Source organism: Lampetra fluviatilis, chromosome 6, assembly GCF_964198595.1.
Source record: "Lampetra fluviatilis chromosome 6, kcLamFluv1.1, whole genome shotgun sequence".
Lineage (NCBI taxonomy): Eukaryota > Metazoa > Chordata > Hyperoartia > Petromyzontiformes > Petromyzontidae > Lampetra > Lampetra fluviatilis.
Window position 1 is genome coordinate 7,096,896 of NC_136280.1, and position 17,306 is coordinate 7,114,201.

At 45.6% G+C, this 17,306-nt stretch overlaps 1 protein-coding gene across 1 annotated transcript in view; it reads left to right on the forward strand.

The window, feature by feature from the left end:
- LOC144933102 (ankyrin repeat domain-containing protein 13B-like) overlaps positions 1-15,647 on the forward strand; it is a 55,985-nt gene extending 40,338 nt beyond the window's left edge. The window contains exons 11-15 of the mRNA XM_078857638.1: positions 1,280-1,437; positions 2,959-3,117; positions 5,405-5,568; positions 10,701-10,777; positions 11,502-15,647. Of these exons, the coding sequence (XP_078713764.1) occupies positions 1,280-1,437; positions 2,959-3,117; positions 5,405-5,568; positions 10,701-10,777; positions 11,502-12,078 (1,135 nt within the window). The 3' untranslated portion in view covers positions 12,079-15,647. The remainder of the gene's footprint in view (positions 1-1,279; positions 1,438-2,958; positions 3,118-5,404; positions 5,569-10,700; positions 10,778-11,501) is intronic.
- Positions 15,648-17,306: the final 1,659 nt, after the last annotated feature.

Sequence of the window (17,306 nt, forward strand, 5' to 3'; positions counted from 1 at the left end):
GCCACCTTTGTCTCCCCAGTGGCGATGTTTACACACCGCACCAGGTACTTATTTAAGGCTGATTCGACCTAGGGGAGTCCCAGGACCGGTTCAGATAATCGTCACTGGTGTTGGCCGTCAGCAGGAATCGAACTCGGGTCGCTGCGTGCTAACCGCTACACTACAGCTCCCCACAGACACAGACACACACATAGTACATACTGTACAGAAAACAAACAATTACGTAATGTTACAAAAGGAAAATAATTACGTAAGGTGAGAAACTATTCGAATTACTTTAAATCCTCGTGAATCTCGGGCTCGTTAAAGGCAGCATTTTGGGGCAGCCGCCTTACACCTCGCTCCGCCATTATTCATCCGCAACCTCACCGCGCTGCACTATTTGCGCTTACGTAACTAAAGCAAACATTTCCTCGTATAGATTTTTTTTTAAACACGATTTATAGGAGCATTCCCGTAAAGTTTGAGTTCCGTAAGTCGGGTTTCCGTAAGTCGGATCTTCTGTAACCCGGGGACTGCCTGTATATGTATTTAAGGATGTGTGGTTGCACATTTAAGTTTCTGGCACCTGTAAAGAAATTTCCTGGTCAAGGCCCATAATTGTTATGTACATCTCGGTGTGTCAAGACATTCATCTGCATGCTGACATTAATTCTGAGACGCTCACATGAATGGCAACATTTGATGCCCATGCCTCCTGGTGCGTGTGCTCATCTGCTCGCGTTAAGGTGTAATTGTGAATCCATGTAGAGAGTGCGCATCCGACTCGGCGCGTACACACGCGCGTGAGCGGGGTTGCAGATCCATATCATTCTCACGCTGCTATTCATTTATTGGAAGATGTTTGTCCATCATTGCACTTCGCTAAGAGTACTTGTCCCGACGATCTGAGGGCTACACATGGGTTATTTGTGTGTCAGTATATATCTAGCGTGGTACTGGCCACTCACCCCCTCGTGTGCCATGCCAGCCTTCATTAGGCGCTCGCTAACAGCACTTGCCGCAACGGTGCAAAGGCTATCAGGGGGATCTTTGTCTTTATTTCTGTAATCGTCCGTCCCCCTTGTGTGGTTTTGGAACACGTCCAGAGCGAGAAGAACTACTTGTAAAATCACGAATGCATTTTGCCTTGATGGTTACCCGTCGTCGGCTTCCGAACCGCTCGTAAATGTGTCCGAGGGAAGCGTCACGGAATCCACGCGTGTGCACGGTTTTCCCCCTTCCCCGTTGTGTAACCGTGCACGTGTGTGCGGACGCGTCCCCTCGTGCCTCTCGTCAGGTTCAAGGCCAACCTGTGGCTGTGCGAGGACCACCCGCTGTCCTTGGTGGAGCAAGTGATGCCCATTGTCGACCTAATGGCCATCAGCTACACTCACTTCGCCAAGCTGAGGGATTTCATCACCTTAAAACTTCCCTCCGGCTTTCCCGTGAAGATTGGTGCGCTGTTCGTATATACGCATACACACACACACGCATTGTACGCGCGTATATAGCTCTTCCGATGTGATGTTGGGTTGCAACGTGCGTTGTTTCAGCACGCTATCCGACGTTTCGTTCCACGTGCCGGGAGCTTCGGTAGTCCAGTTCTTGAAGAAGCTATCGACACGTGGAGCGAAACGTTGGATGTCGTACCGAACAACAACGCAGGGCAACCCGAGAGAGCGCAGCGAAAGGACCACAAAGCTCAACGACGAAAACCTCTGCAGTGTGTAGATATCCAATATCTTCTTGGTTCTTTCGGTAAAGTCACGTAGAAGGGAAATAATAAAATAATAAAAATAAAACATCATAAAATAATTCTCACGATGTTTCGGCCACAACGCAAGCAGCCGTCCTCAGGTGGAGAACAGGTCTGTCGCATTGTGGCCGAAACGTCGTGAGAATTATTTTATTATGTTTTATTTTTATTATTTTATTATTTCCATTCTACGTGACTTTGCCGAAAGAACCAAGAAGATGAATCCCTGCAGTCACGAAAGCTTTAAATCGAAAGATATCCAGTATGTTTACTTTTATGTAAAGTCTTGGTTATCCATGGACGGATTAACTGGGTTGCAGTTAAACAATTCTTCGGGAAAATAGGAACAGAAGTATGAAGTATTGCATCTAAATTCATGGCTTTTTTATTTTGCTGCTGATTATTAGCTGTTTCTTACTTGTAACATGATTAATTTAGGAAACAATAAAAAACACATTACTGTCTGTTATCAGCCCCATTATACGTACATTAAAAAGCATCACTCACATGCACTGTCACCCACAATTTGCTTGTCACTCACGAGGTTTAACCCCAAGCAAAATGTAGCGGTAAAGAGCACAAATTATTCGTAATCAAGTTTTTTTGGGTTAGATCGCACAAATATAAATTTGTCATTAACCCGCCCACCACCCGACACAGCCATTTAGTAAGGTTCATCATGTAGACAAAACATGTCAATTAATTACTACTTCAGCCCACTGGTGTGTTGGAGAGTAAATCCGCAATATTTATATTTTGAGTACGACATTTCGCTGGTAATTACATCCAGCATCATCGCTGCGATTTTGCCAGAATTGTGCCTACGTGCCAAACAAATAATATAGACTAGAAAACCAATTAAAACTTAACAGACGTTAAATATTTCGTAAGAACACGGAATTTAATTTGAGAAGCACACAAGGACAATTGTGCAACAAGCAGAGGACAGCTTTACAGACGTGTTCTTCTTCTTGTTTTAAACAACTTTATCTTTTAATCTGCTGCCACCGCGTGGAAACTCATCCCTCCGTGGTGTCGGCATGGCCTTTCGCGACAATGAACCGTGCACGCGTTTAAATTGGCGTTGCCAGCAAAAAGGTTATCGTGGTCTTGCTCTCGGTGACAAGCGTGCGACAACGTGCTTCTCTCGAACTGCCGACGCCGGGACGAAGCTACGCAGAGTCCTAACCGGAGCGCCGCGGCTTGCGCTCTCCCCGCAGAGATTCCACTTTTTCACATTCTGAACGCCCGCATCACCTTTGGGAACCTCAACGGCAGCGGCGACGAGGCGCTGTCGGCATGCGGCAGCCCCGACAGCGACAGCCAGTCGTCACCCAGCAGCGACAATTCCAGCCTGGGCAGCATCAACAGCTCAGGGAGTGAGAGTTGGCACAAGCCCCACATGGCATCAAACACGTGGCAGTCGAAGCCAGCCAGGTCTTTCTCACCTTCTGTCCTTCTGCCTTGCTCAGACCGAGCAACTTTTTTTTATTTAATTGTTTTTCTCTCCTCAATTTTATCACGATTATGCTGTCGGTATCATGTCACGAATTGAAGAGTCAATTCTGATCTCTGGCAGAGCAGTTCAACCCGTTGTGTTGTTCTCTGTGGATATCGGAGATCCCTGCAAGTAAACTCTGGTTCACAGAGTATAATGCCTCACTTTCTTACTCATTCGGCATATGGCAGTCACGTTAACTGCATGCCATTCAAAGAGATATTTAATTTCTGAGCTGGACTTTAGCCAAATGAATAACTAATTTAACTTGCGTTTTGTGCAGTCACCGTTGACCTGGCTGAGACCAGCAACTCGCTTGAGAACTTGGTTTAATCACTGTCAGCTAGAAGGATTAAAACCAACCCAGGATCTCAGCAGTGCCACTGACCTCCGAGCCACCCACCCAGCTCAGGTCTAGTGACGTTAAATACGATTGACACGTTATGTACTCTGTACAGCACTTCCACTGGAGTGAAGTATCAGTGGTGGTGCTAGCACATTGCACCCCCCCCCTCACCCCCCCACCAACCAAAACCAATATATTTGGGTGCCCCCCACATTCATGAACCCCTCATAAGATTACAGAAGAGACATGCACGGCAGAGAGGTGTAATGAGTGAAGAGAAATTAGGGAATAGGACCTCTATTATAAGACTTATTACAATAGACATAATCCACTTATATTTCACTACATTTATTTTCATGGTGTTGTCGGGATGATTATCTTTTTGTTTATTTCTCCGAATTTGAGCTTGGTTTTTGGCATACCCCTCTTATTTTTTCTTGAACCTGGGGGGCCACGTGAGCCTCATGGGAGGCCCAAGCTTGTTGTGAGTTTGCCTTGTGCATCGTTCCGCCACTCATGTCGACTGCCATGGTTCCCCCGAGGAACGGGATATAAAAAATTCTGGGGTAAAAAAAATACTCGACAGTCTGGGTTCTGTTGTCCTGTTATTAAAGCAGTGGTTCTTGACCTTTACTGCATCCTTGCACCCCTTTGGTATCTCAATCGTAAAAAAAAATTAAATGTGAATAAAAACATAGGTTTGGTGAATGAAAGTAGTTATGCTTACACGCCCGTGCTTCGTTTTTGTTTCGATGAATTAACTTCTAAAACAAATCTGGCACGTCTTGCACCCCCAGGGGGTGCGTGCACCCCAGGTTAACAACCACTGGCTTAAAGCGATGATTATTACAGTCTTGAGACTCTGCTTGAGGGTTTCCTGGGGTAAACAAAATACTTAAGCGGGGGATGCATTGAGCATGAACACAGACTGAGAATACTTTCCACTTTCATCATCAGAACTCGCCTGTCGAAGGTGGTGAAGGTGCAGCCCACTGCTGGCAGAAGAGCCTCTACGAGAGGGAGCTCCAGAAAGACAAAAACACCCATCTCTCTGAAGTGCATTTCGGATGGTATTGGGAAAGAGAGCCCCTCTGTAGAACTTCCTTGGCACCTTAAACTGATGTAATAATGTAGGGTTTAATGTAAAGTTATAAATATTTACAATAATGTTGCATTTGAAACGTTGACACGTGCATGCTTTAGCTTAAGGCACTTGATTTTTGTGTGCACAAACTGTGATACATAACCAGAGACTAGAGCGGACCGAGTTAGGATTCGTATGTTCAAAACTGCCCTGCTGGATAAACAACAACAAACAGGAGCAGGGGATAATCTCTGAGTCGTCTTGCTCATGGCTGGATGGAAAGCGGCTCGTATGTCTGTCCAGATTAGTTGACCGGAGAATGGCTTCAGTTGAAGTGCAATGGATTGTTTCAATGCTTCGGATGAATGGAGTTCGCATTGGTCCGTTGCTGTGTGGTCGATGGTCTGGTCGGCGTTTCCACAATCGCACTCTGGGCACTCTATGAATAGTCACTTGCGATGGAAGCGGTGGTGGGCTTAGCTGCTGTGAGATGCGTAGATCCGATTTAATGCAGACCATTGTTTTGCCGGTAAATTAAATCCTGAACGTTCTTTAGAGGGCGTCAGCAATCGGGTGCTTGTTCAAAATTATTGCCGTTCTCCCAGATCTATCGCCATCCCTCCGGGGCACGAAAAAAACAAACATCTGCGAGTGCTCCGGCTGTGGGAATGGGACGCAAATCGCACTTGCTCTGCCCACAGCCTCCACCGCTGCTCACATTTGTTGGTGTATTTGCAGCGCCGGTGTCGGCTTGGGTGATGGACGACTCCGTGTTCGAGGTGCCCAAGGGCTACACGGTGGCCGGTCAGGCCAAGAGGCAGCCCATGCGTGACGAGGACGACGCGCTGCTTCAGTTTGCGATCCGCCAGAGCCTGCTGGAAGCTGGCACCGAGTCTGACCAGGCACGCCGTTCGCCATGGATCGCGCTGTTGATGGTTTTTTTTATCTTTCCCGAATCAACCGCAACGTGCTTGGCTAAGTTTACACGTTTATAGAACTCCTGTCCATCCGAGTTACTCTCATCGCTAACTGCGGGACGAATATTTTTAATATCTATGGGACCTTTTTGCCCGTATCAACAATTATGAAAAATGGTAATAGGTTTTACCATTTTCTGGCAATAAAGCAGGTATTAAGATGTTCATACACCAAATAGATACTTTTTGCAAGGAATCAAGTCTGCATTAACGACACGTACTTGTGGCAAAACATGCAAACAGACATGCTCTGATAATTATATGCAGTGTTAGACCAGAGAACACTGGTAAGACTAGGCCTAGTCTCTGGTCTAACACTGGTAAGACGAGGCCTAGACTCTGGTCTAACACTGGTAAGACGAGGCCTAGACTCTGGTCTAACACTGGTAAGACGAGGCCTAGTCTCTGGTCTAACACTGGTAAGACGAGGCCTAGTCTCTGGTCTAACACTGGTAAGACGAGGCCTAGTCTCTGGTCTAACACTGGTAAGACGAGGCCTAGTCTCTGGTCTAACACTGGTAAGACTAGGCCTAGACTCTGGTCTAACACTGGTAAGACGAGGCCTAGACTCTGGTCTAACACTGGTAAGACGAGGCCTAGTCTCTGGTCTAACACTGGTAAGACGAGGCCTAGACTCTGGTCTAACACTGGTAAGACGAGGCCTAGACTCTGGTCTAACACTGGTAAGACGAGGCCTAGTCTCTGGTCTAACACTGGTAAGACGAGGCCTAGTCTCTGGTCTAACACTGGTAAGACGAGGCCTAGTCTCTGGTCTAACACTGGTAAGACTAGGCCTAGACTCTGGTCTAACACTGGTAAGACGAGGCCTAGTCTCTGGTCTAACACTGGTAAGACTAGGCCTAGACTCTGGTCTAACACTGGTAAGACGAGGCCTAGTCTCTGGTCTAACACTGGTAAGACTAGGCCTAGACTCTGGTCTAACACTGGTAAGACGAGGCCTAGACTCTGGTCTAACACTGGTAAGACTAAGCCTAGACTCTGGTCTAACACTGGTAAGACTAGGCCTAGTCTCTGGTCTAACACTGGTAAGACTAGGCCTAGACTCTGGTCTAACACTGGTAAGACTAGGCCTAGACTCTGGTCTAACACTGGTAAGACTAGGCCTAGACTCTGGTCTAACACTGGTAAGACTAGGCCTAGACTCTGGTCTAACACTGGTAAGACTAGGCCTAGACTCTGGTCTAACACTGGTAAGACGAGGCCTAGACTCTGGTCTAACACTGGTAAGACGAGGCCTAGACTCTGGTCTAACACTGGTAAGACTAAGCCTAGACTCTGGTCTAACACTGGTAAGACTAGGCCTAGTCTCTGGTCTAACACTGGTAAGACTAAGCCTAGACTCTGGTCTAACACTGGTAAGACTAGGCCTAGACTCTGGTCTAACACTGGTAAGACGAGGCCTAGTCTCTGGTCTAACACTGGTAAGACGAGGCCTAGTCTCTGGTCTAACACTGGTAAGACTAAGCCTAGACTCTGGTCTAACACTGGTAAGACTAGGCCTAGACTCTGGTCTAACACTGGTAAGACGAGGCCTAGACTCTGGTCTAACACTGGTAAGACGAGGCCTAGTCTCTGGTCTAACACTGGTAAGACGAGGCCTAGTCTCTGGTCTAACACTGGTAAGACTAAGCCTAGACTCTGGTCTAACACTGGTAAGACGAGGCCTAGACTCTGGTCTAACACTGGTAAGACGAGGCCTAGACTCTGGTCTAACACTGGTAAGACGAGGCCTAGACTCTGGTCTAACACTGGTAAGACGAGGCCTAGTCTCTGGTCTAACACTGGTAAGACGAGGCCTAGTCTCTGGTCTAACACTGGTAAGACTAAGCCTAGACTCTGGTCTAACACTGGTAAGACTAGGCCTAGACTCTGGTCTAACACTGGTAAGACGAGGCCTAGACTCTGGTCTAACACTGGTAAGACGAGGCCTAGTCTCTGGTCTAACACTGGTAAGACTAGGCCTAGACTCTGGTCTAACACTGGTAAGACGAGGCCTAGACTCTGGTCTAACACTGGTAAGACGAGGCCTAGACTCTGGTCTAACACTGATAAGACGAGGCCTAGACTCTGGTCTAACACTGGTAAGACGAGGCCTAGTCTCTGGTCTAACACTGGTAAGACGAGGCCTAGACTCTGGTCTAACACTGGTAAGACTAGGCCTAGACTCTGGTCTAACACTGGTAAGACTAGGCCTAGACTCTGGTCTAACACTGGTAAGACGAGGCCTAGACTCTGGTCTAACACTGGTAAGACGAGGCCTAGACTCTGGTCTAACACTGGTAAGACTAGGCCTAGACTCTGGTCTAACACTGGTAAGACTAGGCCTAGTCTCTGGTCTAACACTGGTAAGACGAGGCCTAGACTCTGGTCTAACACTGGTAAGACTAGGCCTAGACTCTGGTCTAACACTGGTAAGACTAGGCCTAGACTCTGGTCTAACACTGGTAAGACTAGGCCTAGACTCTGGTCTAACACTGGTAAGACGAGGCCTAGACTCTGGTCTAACACTGGTAAGACGAGGCCTAGACTCTGGTCTAACACTGGTAAGACTAGGCCTAGTCTCTGGTCTAACACTGGTAAGACTAGGCCTAGTCTCTGGTCTAACACTGGTAAGACTAGGCCTAGTCTCTGGTCTAACACTGGTAAGACGAGGCCTAGTCTCTGGTCTAACACTGGTAAGACGAGGCCTAGACTCTGGTCTAACACTGGTAAGACTAGGCCTAGACTCTGGTCTAACACTGGTAAGACGAGGCCTAGACTCTGGTCTAACACTGGTAAGACGAGGCCTAGACTCTGGTCTAACACTGGTAAGACTAGGCCTAGACTCTGGTCTAACACTGGTAAGACGAGGCCTAGACTCTGGTCTAACACTGGTAAGACTAGGCCTAGACTCTGGTCTAACACTGGTAAGACGAGGCCTAGACTCTGGTCTAACACTGGTAAGACGAGGCCTAGACTCTGGTCTAACACTGGTAAGACTAGGCCTAGTCTCTGGTCTAACACTGGTAAGACTAGGCCTAGACTCTGGTCTAACACTGGTAAGACTAGGCCTAGACTCTGGTCTAACACTGGTAAGACTAGGCCTAGTCTCTGGTCTAACACTGGTAAGACTAGGCCTAGTCTTACCAGTGTTAGACCAGAGTGAACAGTACAAAGACAATGCAAGTATTGGAGCATTAATAGCTGGGTAGAGCGGTCAAAGACAATGCATATTATAATTAGCAGAGCATGTCTGTTTGCATGTTTTGCCACAAGTACGTGTGGCTAATGCAGACTTGATGCCTTGCAAAAAGGTGATCTATTTGGTGTTTGAATATTTTTGAGCAATGCAATACTGTTGATTTATTCGTTGTTGTCTTTCCGAGTCAACATCAGCGTGTTTGGCTAAGCTTACGTTTATAGAACTCCTGTCCATCCGCGTTACACTCATCGTTAAACTAGTAGACAAATATGTTTGAGCAATGCGATACTAAGGGTTGTAGTTTATCTGTCTGGCGTCATCCTCATAATTGAGGGTTGATGTCCATGACAGATTCTTTCCATATTTTGTGATTGTCATTTCTCTCGGGGAAAGTTCTGTCCAACTGCTCACATTGTCCTGTTAACTGGTCCATATCCATCCTCTTCCCTTCTATTGTCCCTTACAGAATCATCTTATTGATATCACCAGCTATGACCCTCTTAGGATACGTCCCGTATAAGCCACTTTGCATCCTTCAATATTTCCTGCTTGTAGCCATTCTGTCTCAGCACGTCTTAATTCTTATTCTCATCACACCAGCTTAGTCTTTTTTTCCATTCCTCTGTAACATATTTGAAATGCAATTAGTATTTTAATTTGTTAAAAAGGTGCCTACACTTTTTTATTATTTGTTTGCCTTTGTATCACGCCTGTCATTATACAATTAAGGAAAACTTAGACTTCATATCCAATGGTAAAAGGAAGACTGTAGACTTCATGCCCAGGGGACAACACCCTGTATCCTTCACTGAAGACACATCTCTGATGTGTTGCAATTGCGAGTGATCTGCATACAAAACAGTAACTGGATGCGAGTCCATTAGATCCAACAGTACAAAAGTAACATCTTCTGTCATGCTCTACCTTAAAAAGTGTATTGTTCTGGTCTCCAAATTAAATCAATATTACAGTCGACGTTAATTTCAGCTTCTCTTCTAAACAGAATTACTGCAACTGTGACCGATAATTGTCAGAAATGAAAAATAATGGGTGTGTAATTATGTAACCTTTCAACAAATAATGATCGTATCTTTTTTTTCTCTCTCTCTCTTGTTTTTCCAGTGCATGTTTCTTGCAGTGCGTTTGTTAAACCTCTTCTGAAGAATCCCCAAAAATGTTAATGTCGTGGAGAACTTTTAGTTTGATGTAAACCAAATAATTTACATCGCTGACTTTTTGAAATCCAAAGGACTGGCTGTCAATTTCAGAACTGGTTATTAAATCAGAATGCTGCCAGTGCACAGGTAGTCTCTGCTTGACAAGTGTAGGTGGTAATCACGTTGGATGGCATTATGTAATTTAAAAATAAACTTTCAGGACTAGCAGACATCACGTCGTTACATAAGAGCAGTGCATTGCGTAAGAGTGGGGAAAGAATGTGGCACCGAACAAAGTCAGCGATTTTTTTTCCTGCTCAAATGATTATCAAGATGGTGGTCATCTCCAATGTACAGCCCTGAACCCGTGGTAGAAATTCCACTTTCCCATGGCGGGGTCGAGTATCCTTACATAAAATAAAAACCACTGTTGATTTCCCCACAACGAAGTGGTATTCATTGCAAATCGACCCCAGAGGGATGATGGGCCAAGTCAACCTCCAACCAGGATTTTAATCGGCTACCGTCCAATTGAGATCTGCTTGCTCTACAGTTGCCATGCTAGCTGGCACAGTTCACACAAAGACATGATATGCAAGCGCAGTGCGACGTGGAAGGCTGGGAAAGAACTCCGGGACACTAGGATCACCTGATGCTACATTGAAATTACATTCTGTAGAAATATTCTGTCGTTCCAGGTTACCATTTGGGAGGCGCTCACAAACAGCAAGCCCGGCACCCACCCACTGTCTTGCAACGAGGGAAACCATGAAAGGTATTTTGTCATTTGTGTGACCTCTGACCTTGTACAGCTCCGCTCATCTCTTCCACCCTGTGCTCAACCACCACAACTGAGGGTCAAAACACTTTTCTTTCTGCTTCGTCCCCCACATTGCCCAAAGCTTTTTGAAATCCATCCTACGGGTCCCCCCCCCCCCCCCCAGCACTTTATAACCTTTGCTCAAGTCAAGGAGCGTGTTTTTTTTTCTCTTATCACAAATTTGACAGCGCCGTTGTGTTGTTGACCACCTGACGGTTTTTTGGGGGCCTTTGAAGTCTGCACGCAAGCAACTGCGTTTACAATAAAGGGGGGGGGGGGGATCCACTGCTGGATGAAGGCCTCTCCACGTCGGGGGTTGTTTGGCCATACTTCACCACGCGCTGTTCAGCGCAGGTTAGTGGAGCAGGAGGAAGGGTGGGCACACAACCTAAATCCCCCTCCATCCACCCAGCAACATACAGGCAAAAGGTACTGTACGAACAGAGTCCATCGACAGATTTGGACTAGAGTGTGGGTCCTCGCCCCTCTTCGAGACGTTATTTCCAGTGTGGAAGACCACCAGGTCAAACATCCCCCAGAGAGAGATTAACTCTTTCTGGGGGGATGTTTGACCTCTCTCTCTCTCCGAGTTCCATCCAGCGGCGTGAGAGCAAGACGAATCGCAGGGGCTGCACCTTCATTCACCCTTCATAACCGTGCCCGCGACACCTGTGCACAGGCTCCGAACAAAGGCTCAGCAGGTCAAGAACAGCGCGGCTTGTACGGCGGATGGCAGCGGCAGGAGCAGGAGCAGCAGCAGCAATAGCATCAGCAGCGGTACAAGCAGCAGCAGTCCTCTCCCGAAAACCAGCCGCAGCCGAATCCTGTCTGCAGGTGGCAGCAACAGCCCTTGCCGCATCTCCTCGTGGGTCAGCAACTACAGCCCCTGCAAGCTGCACTTTCGAAGCGGCGGCGGCAGCGGCGGACGTAAAATATCCATCGTGGCCAACAGCAGCTGCGCCCGCGTTCTGACTGCAGGGGGCAGCGCTCAGAGCAGCCCTCGACGTGTGTCGGCAGAGGGCGGCACGAGGGACGGTGGCCCCCGTCGAGCATCGATCGAGGCCCGCAGCTGCAGCAGCAGCAACAGCAGCAGCAGCGTTCAAGAGCTGCCCATGCCGGGCAGCGCGGGCAGCTCGCGCAGGGTGTCCGTGGAGGGCAGCGGCGCAGAGAGCCTGCCGCGGGGTGGCGGTGGCAGCGGCAGCGGCGCACGGGACCCGGGGCACGCCGGGCAGCGGAGGGCAGCTGACGCGGAGTAAAGGAGGGGGGCAGCCGTTGTGGGATTTGAGGGCCTGGTGGCCACCAGGTGTACCGTGTAAAGAAATGTGCTCACTCACACTGCCCGTGGTTGGCCTTCACTGATATCGCGCTCTGCGTTTTATGCTGCAGCTCTGGTTATTGTCTCGGTGGTTTTTTTTGTTGTTGTTGTTGTTGACAATCACGTTCACATTTTCAGAATAATGTAACAACAACAAAGTGGCTTTTTAAATGCTGTTTCGTTTCTTACGGCACTTTTAGCCAGCACTTCTCGAACCGTTTGTTGTAGTTTGCACTCGTTGCTGTGTAAAAAAATTAAAATAATTCTTGATAGAGGTGAAATGCAGGTGCGTTGACACCCCCAGTGTGGCTGTGTAAGTAACCACCAGTAGAGTGACCACCGTCATAAACATTCACATTGGCTGCCACCTTTTCCTGACTTTCCCACGATTGTGCCTCTTTTTGAGGTACCGGATCCTGGGAAATCTTTTAAGCCTACACACCCGGGACATCAAGAGTCGTCATGGCTATTGTCAGTTGCCTGATCGTCGACGGACAAGAAGGATGACATACACACACCACTAAAAAGAAAGACACTACCCATGTCCCAGATTCTCTGGATTATAACATGCACTTACCCCCCCCCCCCCCTTTTGTATTTAAAAGCAAAATTTGGGGGGGGGGGGCGGGGTGGCGTGCGCTATGTATTTGAGTCTTTGTGCGCTTATCTGTGTGACCAGATTCATCTGACCTTTTTGGACAACGGGCACACGTTTTTTGGGCGAGGCTTTCTTCCCGGAGCGTCCTATAGTCCAGAGAATTACAGTTGTGCACTCTTGTGATGCGACATTGTGAGATGTATCATCCTCCGTGCGACGTCCTGTGTTTTGTACCTCGGGAGGGTGACAACCCTATTCAATTCTCAAGTCCCCATCTCCAGGAATTTTGTATCTTAATTTCAAATCCACCGGTGTCTAAATGTTCTAGACCCACTGTAGTTAAATCCCGTGTGGTGCATTGGGACTGTTTAGCCACGAGTCCTGGACCTCAGTGTCTGCAGCCTTAGGGAATCCTCAGCAGTACCACTGGCCACAACCAGCCAGGTGCCTCAGCTGCAGAGCGTGAGGCTCGCAATCAGAAGGTTTGAGTTCAGATCCAAGATTTGAAGTTTTCGTGACTGCAAGGATTCATACTCTGTTTTTTTCGGTAAAGTCACGTAGGTAAAAAAATTAAAGGAAAACAACGATTAAATCACGACGTTTCGGGCGCAACACAAGCGTCCTCCTTCAGGTGGGGACAACGTAGCGAATGCACAACCTAAGCGGTTGTTTTCATTTATTTTATTTTTTTACCTACGTGAATTTACCGAAAAAAACAAAGAGTATAGTTCAGATCCTGGTTGGAGGTTGACTCGATCCCATCATCCCTCCGGCATCGATAAAAGGAGTACCACTTTATGGGGGGGAAGTTAACGGTAGGCTTCTTCTATGTACAGAATTGCCCTTGCCATAATAATGAGGAATTTCCACAACTGGCTCTAGGCTGTTAACAGGAAGCTGAGCAAAAAATCAATGCCTTGACTTTGACCACTGCTCAAACCACCTAACATAGTCCGCTGCAAATCACCTCGCGTTTGCGATATACAGTACTGTACACTGGAACTCTAAGCAACGTGGCAGCCACCTCTTTTGAGCTGAAATTACGTAATTAGATTTGCACTTATGTAATCGTAAAAAAACCGTTCAATTTAAGGCATTATTGCGTAGTTAGTAGTAGTACATAGTGGATTAGTATTATTTGTTGTGACTATAAGCATTTTTTGTTATGAATTATTGTAATGTTACCATGAAAAAGTTACGTTACATTTACAGTGCTGATTCAGCGAGGGACTTTGCAGGGCAGTCCCACAAACTTCAGATGTACAGTATTTTAACCAGTTGGGATTGTAATTCAGATAAACCCTATTACCGATAAGAAAGATATGCTCCAACTACCGCAGTGTCGGACGTGCCGAGACGATCCAACTCTTTCATCCATGCTGGGATGATACTGATGGTGCATTACGTTTTTTGTGTACGTGTCAACCCATTAATTAAATCCACAAATAAGCCATATTTTCTAAAACTACAATTACCTTCAAAGTGACACCCCCACGTGTTACACGAGGATTATTTTGACCGAGGTCAAATTTGTGGAATCTGCCCGATGCTTTATAACATGTACATATTTACCATGCTCGTAATACCCTTTATACAATGCACCTATAAGGCTGACACTTGTAAGTAATTTCCGTATTTTGTTATGACATCAATAACATTGCACATAAAATATTCCTTTTTGTTCACTTGACATTTTGGCTTCATCCCATAGCCAGCGGCAATTTCAGTAGCCTACAATTTAATGAGCTAATTAAGCAATTTGTAAGACATTCATACAATAATTCCTGGTAAGCGTCCCATAAAACCAACTGACAGGGGTACTGCCGATTATTTACAGAGCTCCGTTGTGTCCTTAGCTGTCACCAGATTTGTTTTACGTGTAAAAATCTATTTCAGGTTAAAACGAAGAAATGTCTGTTTTAAATGTGTAGTTTACGTGCACTTACTCCTACCATTACCACATTTATGCCTCGTTAAACGCCGTTGGGGTTATGCACTTGCGTGTGTTTTTTTAAAGCCACAATGGAACGATCTTCACAAACACTTGCCGTGTTCTCAAACAGCGATGCGACGATGCATTGCATCATCAATTTATATAGCTTCTTAAGTTGACAAAACATCCATCGAATCACGTGTACAAGAATGTTCCCCCCCCCCCCCATGTGTATATGTTGTATGTAATGAGTTCATGTAGCCCCCTGCAGTGACTCATAGCCGCTACATTCATCACAATGCATCCAAGAATCTCCAGAATTATGACAATGTGCGCAGTCATCCTGACAATTATTAGAATTGTTACGCCTTCAATGGCAGCTTCATGAGCACGGCCTATGATCACCTACAATAATAACAACCACCCATCTTTACCAGTGTTTGATCATATGTGGGCGTCTCTAATTATGTCTAAATCAGAATATTCTGTTCATAAACATCGGATCCACATCAACTGCTCCAATTAACAAGCCACTGCTTTTCTTTAACCCTATGCCTATAACCTAACTACCCCATCGTGGGTCTCGTAGAACATCGTGTACATCATGATATATCTACTGCCGGATGAAGGGTTGCATTATCAAATAGATCCTGCAAAAGACTTAATTGGATATAATAACAAATTTCACAATATTGACAAGTTAACGTTCAAATGAAACTCAGGAGGTGCCTTGTGCTCTGGTCCTTCCCGACTATGGAGAGGAATCTGACTTGGTGGAAATAGATGCAGTCATCCAAGCTCTCACAAACAGAGGCCTAAAAAAAATATAAAGCAGTTATAAAAATTAAAGCAAAGTATCCTCCCCATAGAGGTTAGTCAGTTTAACACGTAGGCTTTCGCGACCAATATTATTCATAATCAACGTTTTTGGGTTTAGATCGCGTTATTTATAAATGTGTCGTAACCCTCCACCACCTGACACGGCCAATCAGTAAAAAAGTGTCACGTTGACAAAAGACAAATAGTTCACTGCGTTAGCCCACCGGTGTGTTGAAGCGTGAAACCACAACATTTACAATTTGAGTAGCACGACGTTTCGCTGGTAATTGCATGCTGGATGCAAATTGTAAATGTTGTGGTTTCACGCTTCAACACACCGGTGGGCTAAAGCAGTGAACTATTTGTCTTTTGTCAACGTGACACTTTTTTACTGATTGGCCGTGTCGGGTGGTGGAGGGTTACGACACATTTATAAATAACGCGATCTAAACCCAAAAACGTTGATTATGAATAATTAAAGCATTTCACGGAGATATAATTAAGAAAGCAACAAAAAAAACATCTGAAGCTAAGTCCGAGAGAGGCATGATTATATCAAAGTTATTGACAGAGACATTTACAAATAGCATGTACACAGCCCTATGCTGTACAGACATCTGCTGTGCCACATAGAAGAGGTCGGATATTTCAATCCCCCTGGCAAATTTGTGAATGGTCACGATTCGATTAAAGAATCACTTAATTTTCAGGACACTTAATAGATTTGTTTTGGAATGTGTCCTGCTAAAATATTTTCTGCACACGATTTCTGATCCGAGAGAGAACAACTGTGCGAGGTTTCAAATGGGACTGTTCGTCTCATCACAGGGTACCGATAGCACTTTGGAACAAATTGTAAAGAAATTAAAAACACCAAATTTATTTCTTAAAGAAAAAGACTAAGTTTTGTTTAACGTTAAGAATAATAGCACCACTAAGTGGCTGCAGGAGTGAAATAAACTCCACTAAATAAAAGCTTTGATTCTTACAGATAATTCAGTGCACATAATGTGAGCCCAAGGAATCTATATTATATGGATGATTCGATTCATAATCGTTCCACCTCGACTACGTGCGCCCGCACACTGCCACGTTTTTATAGCTGGAGAGCGTTTACGTTTTGGGTAAGACCGTATGGTCCGATCCTAAAATGTTTCTCTCCCACTCACGCCTCTTGGGTTACCGTCACATAACCAGGCAAGATCCATGCTACAGGACTGTGGGGTGATAAATAAATGTAAATATTGGTAGGGCCGAAAATAATATCGGAGTAAAATCTCTTACTCGGAGCATACGAAGCTGACCCACAATGCCTTTTTAATGCTGCTCGATCTGTAAGATTAAGTCAAAAAGTGAAATTGTTGCATCAAATTAGTTTCGAGATTCTAAAATATTGCACAACTTTGAGTTGGATGTGGCGGCTTTGGTAAACCGTTTTGTTTTTCGTTAAACGTGGCTGAATGCTATTTGGTGGTAACTGTTGCATAATAACCAGTCGAAAATACTAAAGACATAAATTGTGTCTGGCAGAATTTATGTACGACCTGCAATGGCATTTCTACACAATGTTTTGTGTGAGAAAAAAAAGTTCTCCGCACAACATCAATTTCGCTTAATGAGCAAATCTACATTAGTACTATTCGTGGAATAGTTAATACACCACAATAATGAATGATTGTAGAGTTCGACGTATATTCAAACATTTTTTCGTAACATTAACAGTTACACTTACAAATATTTGGTATATGGGGTAACAAAGAAGATCCTAAAATCTAGGGTAGTAAGACTGCCAAAGTATTACAATGAATACCACAAACTG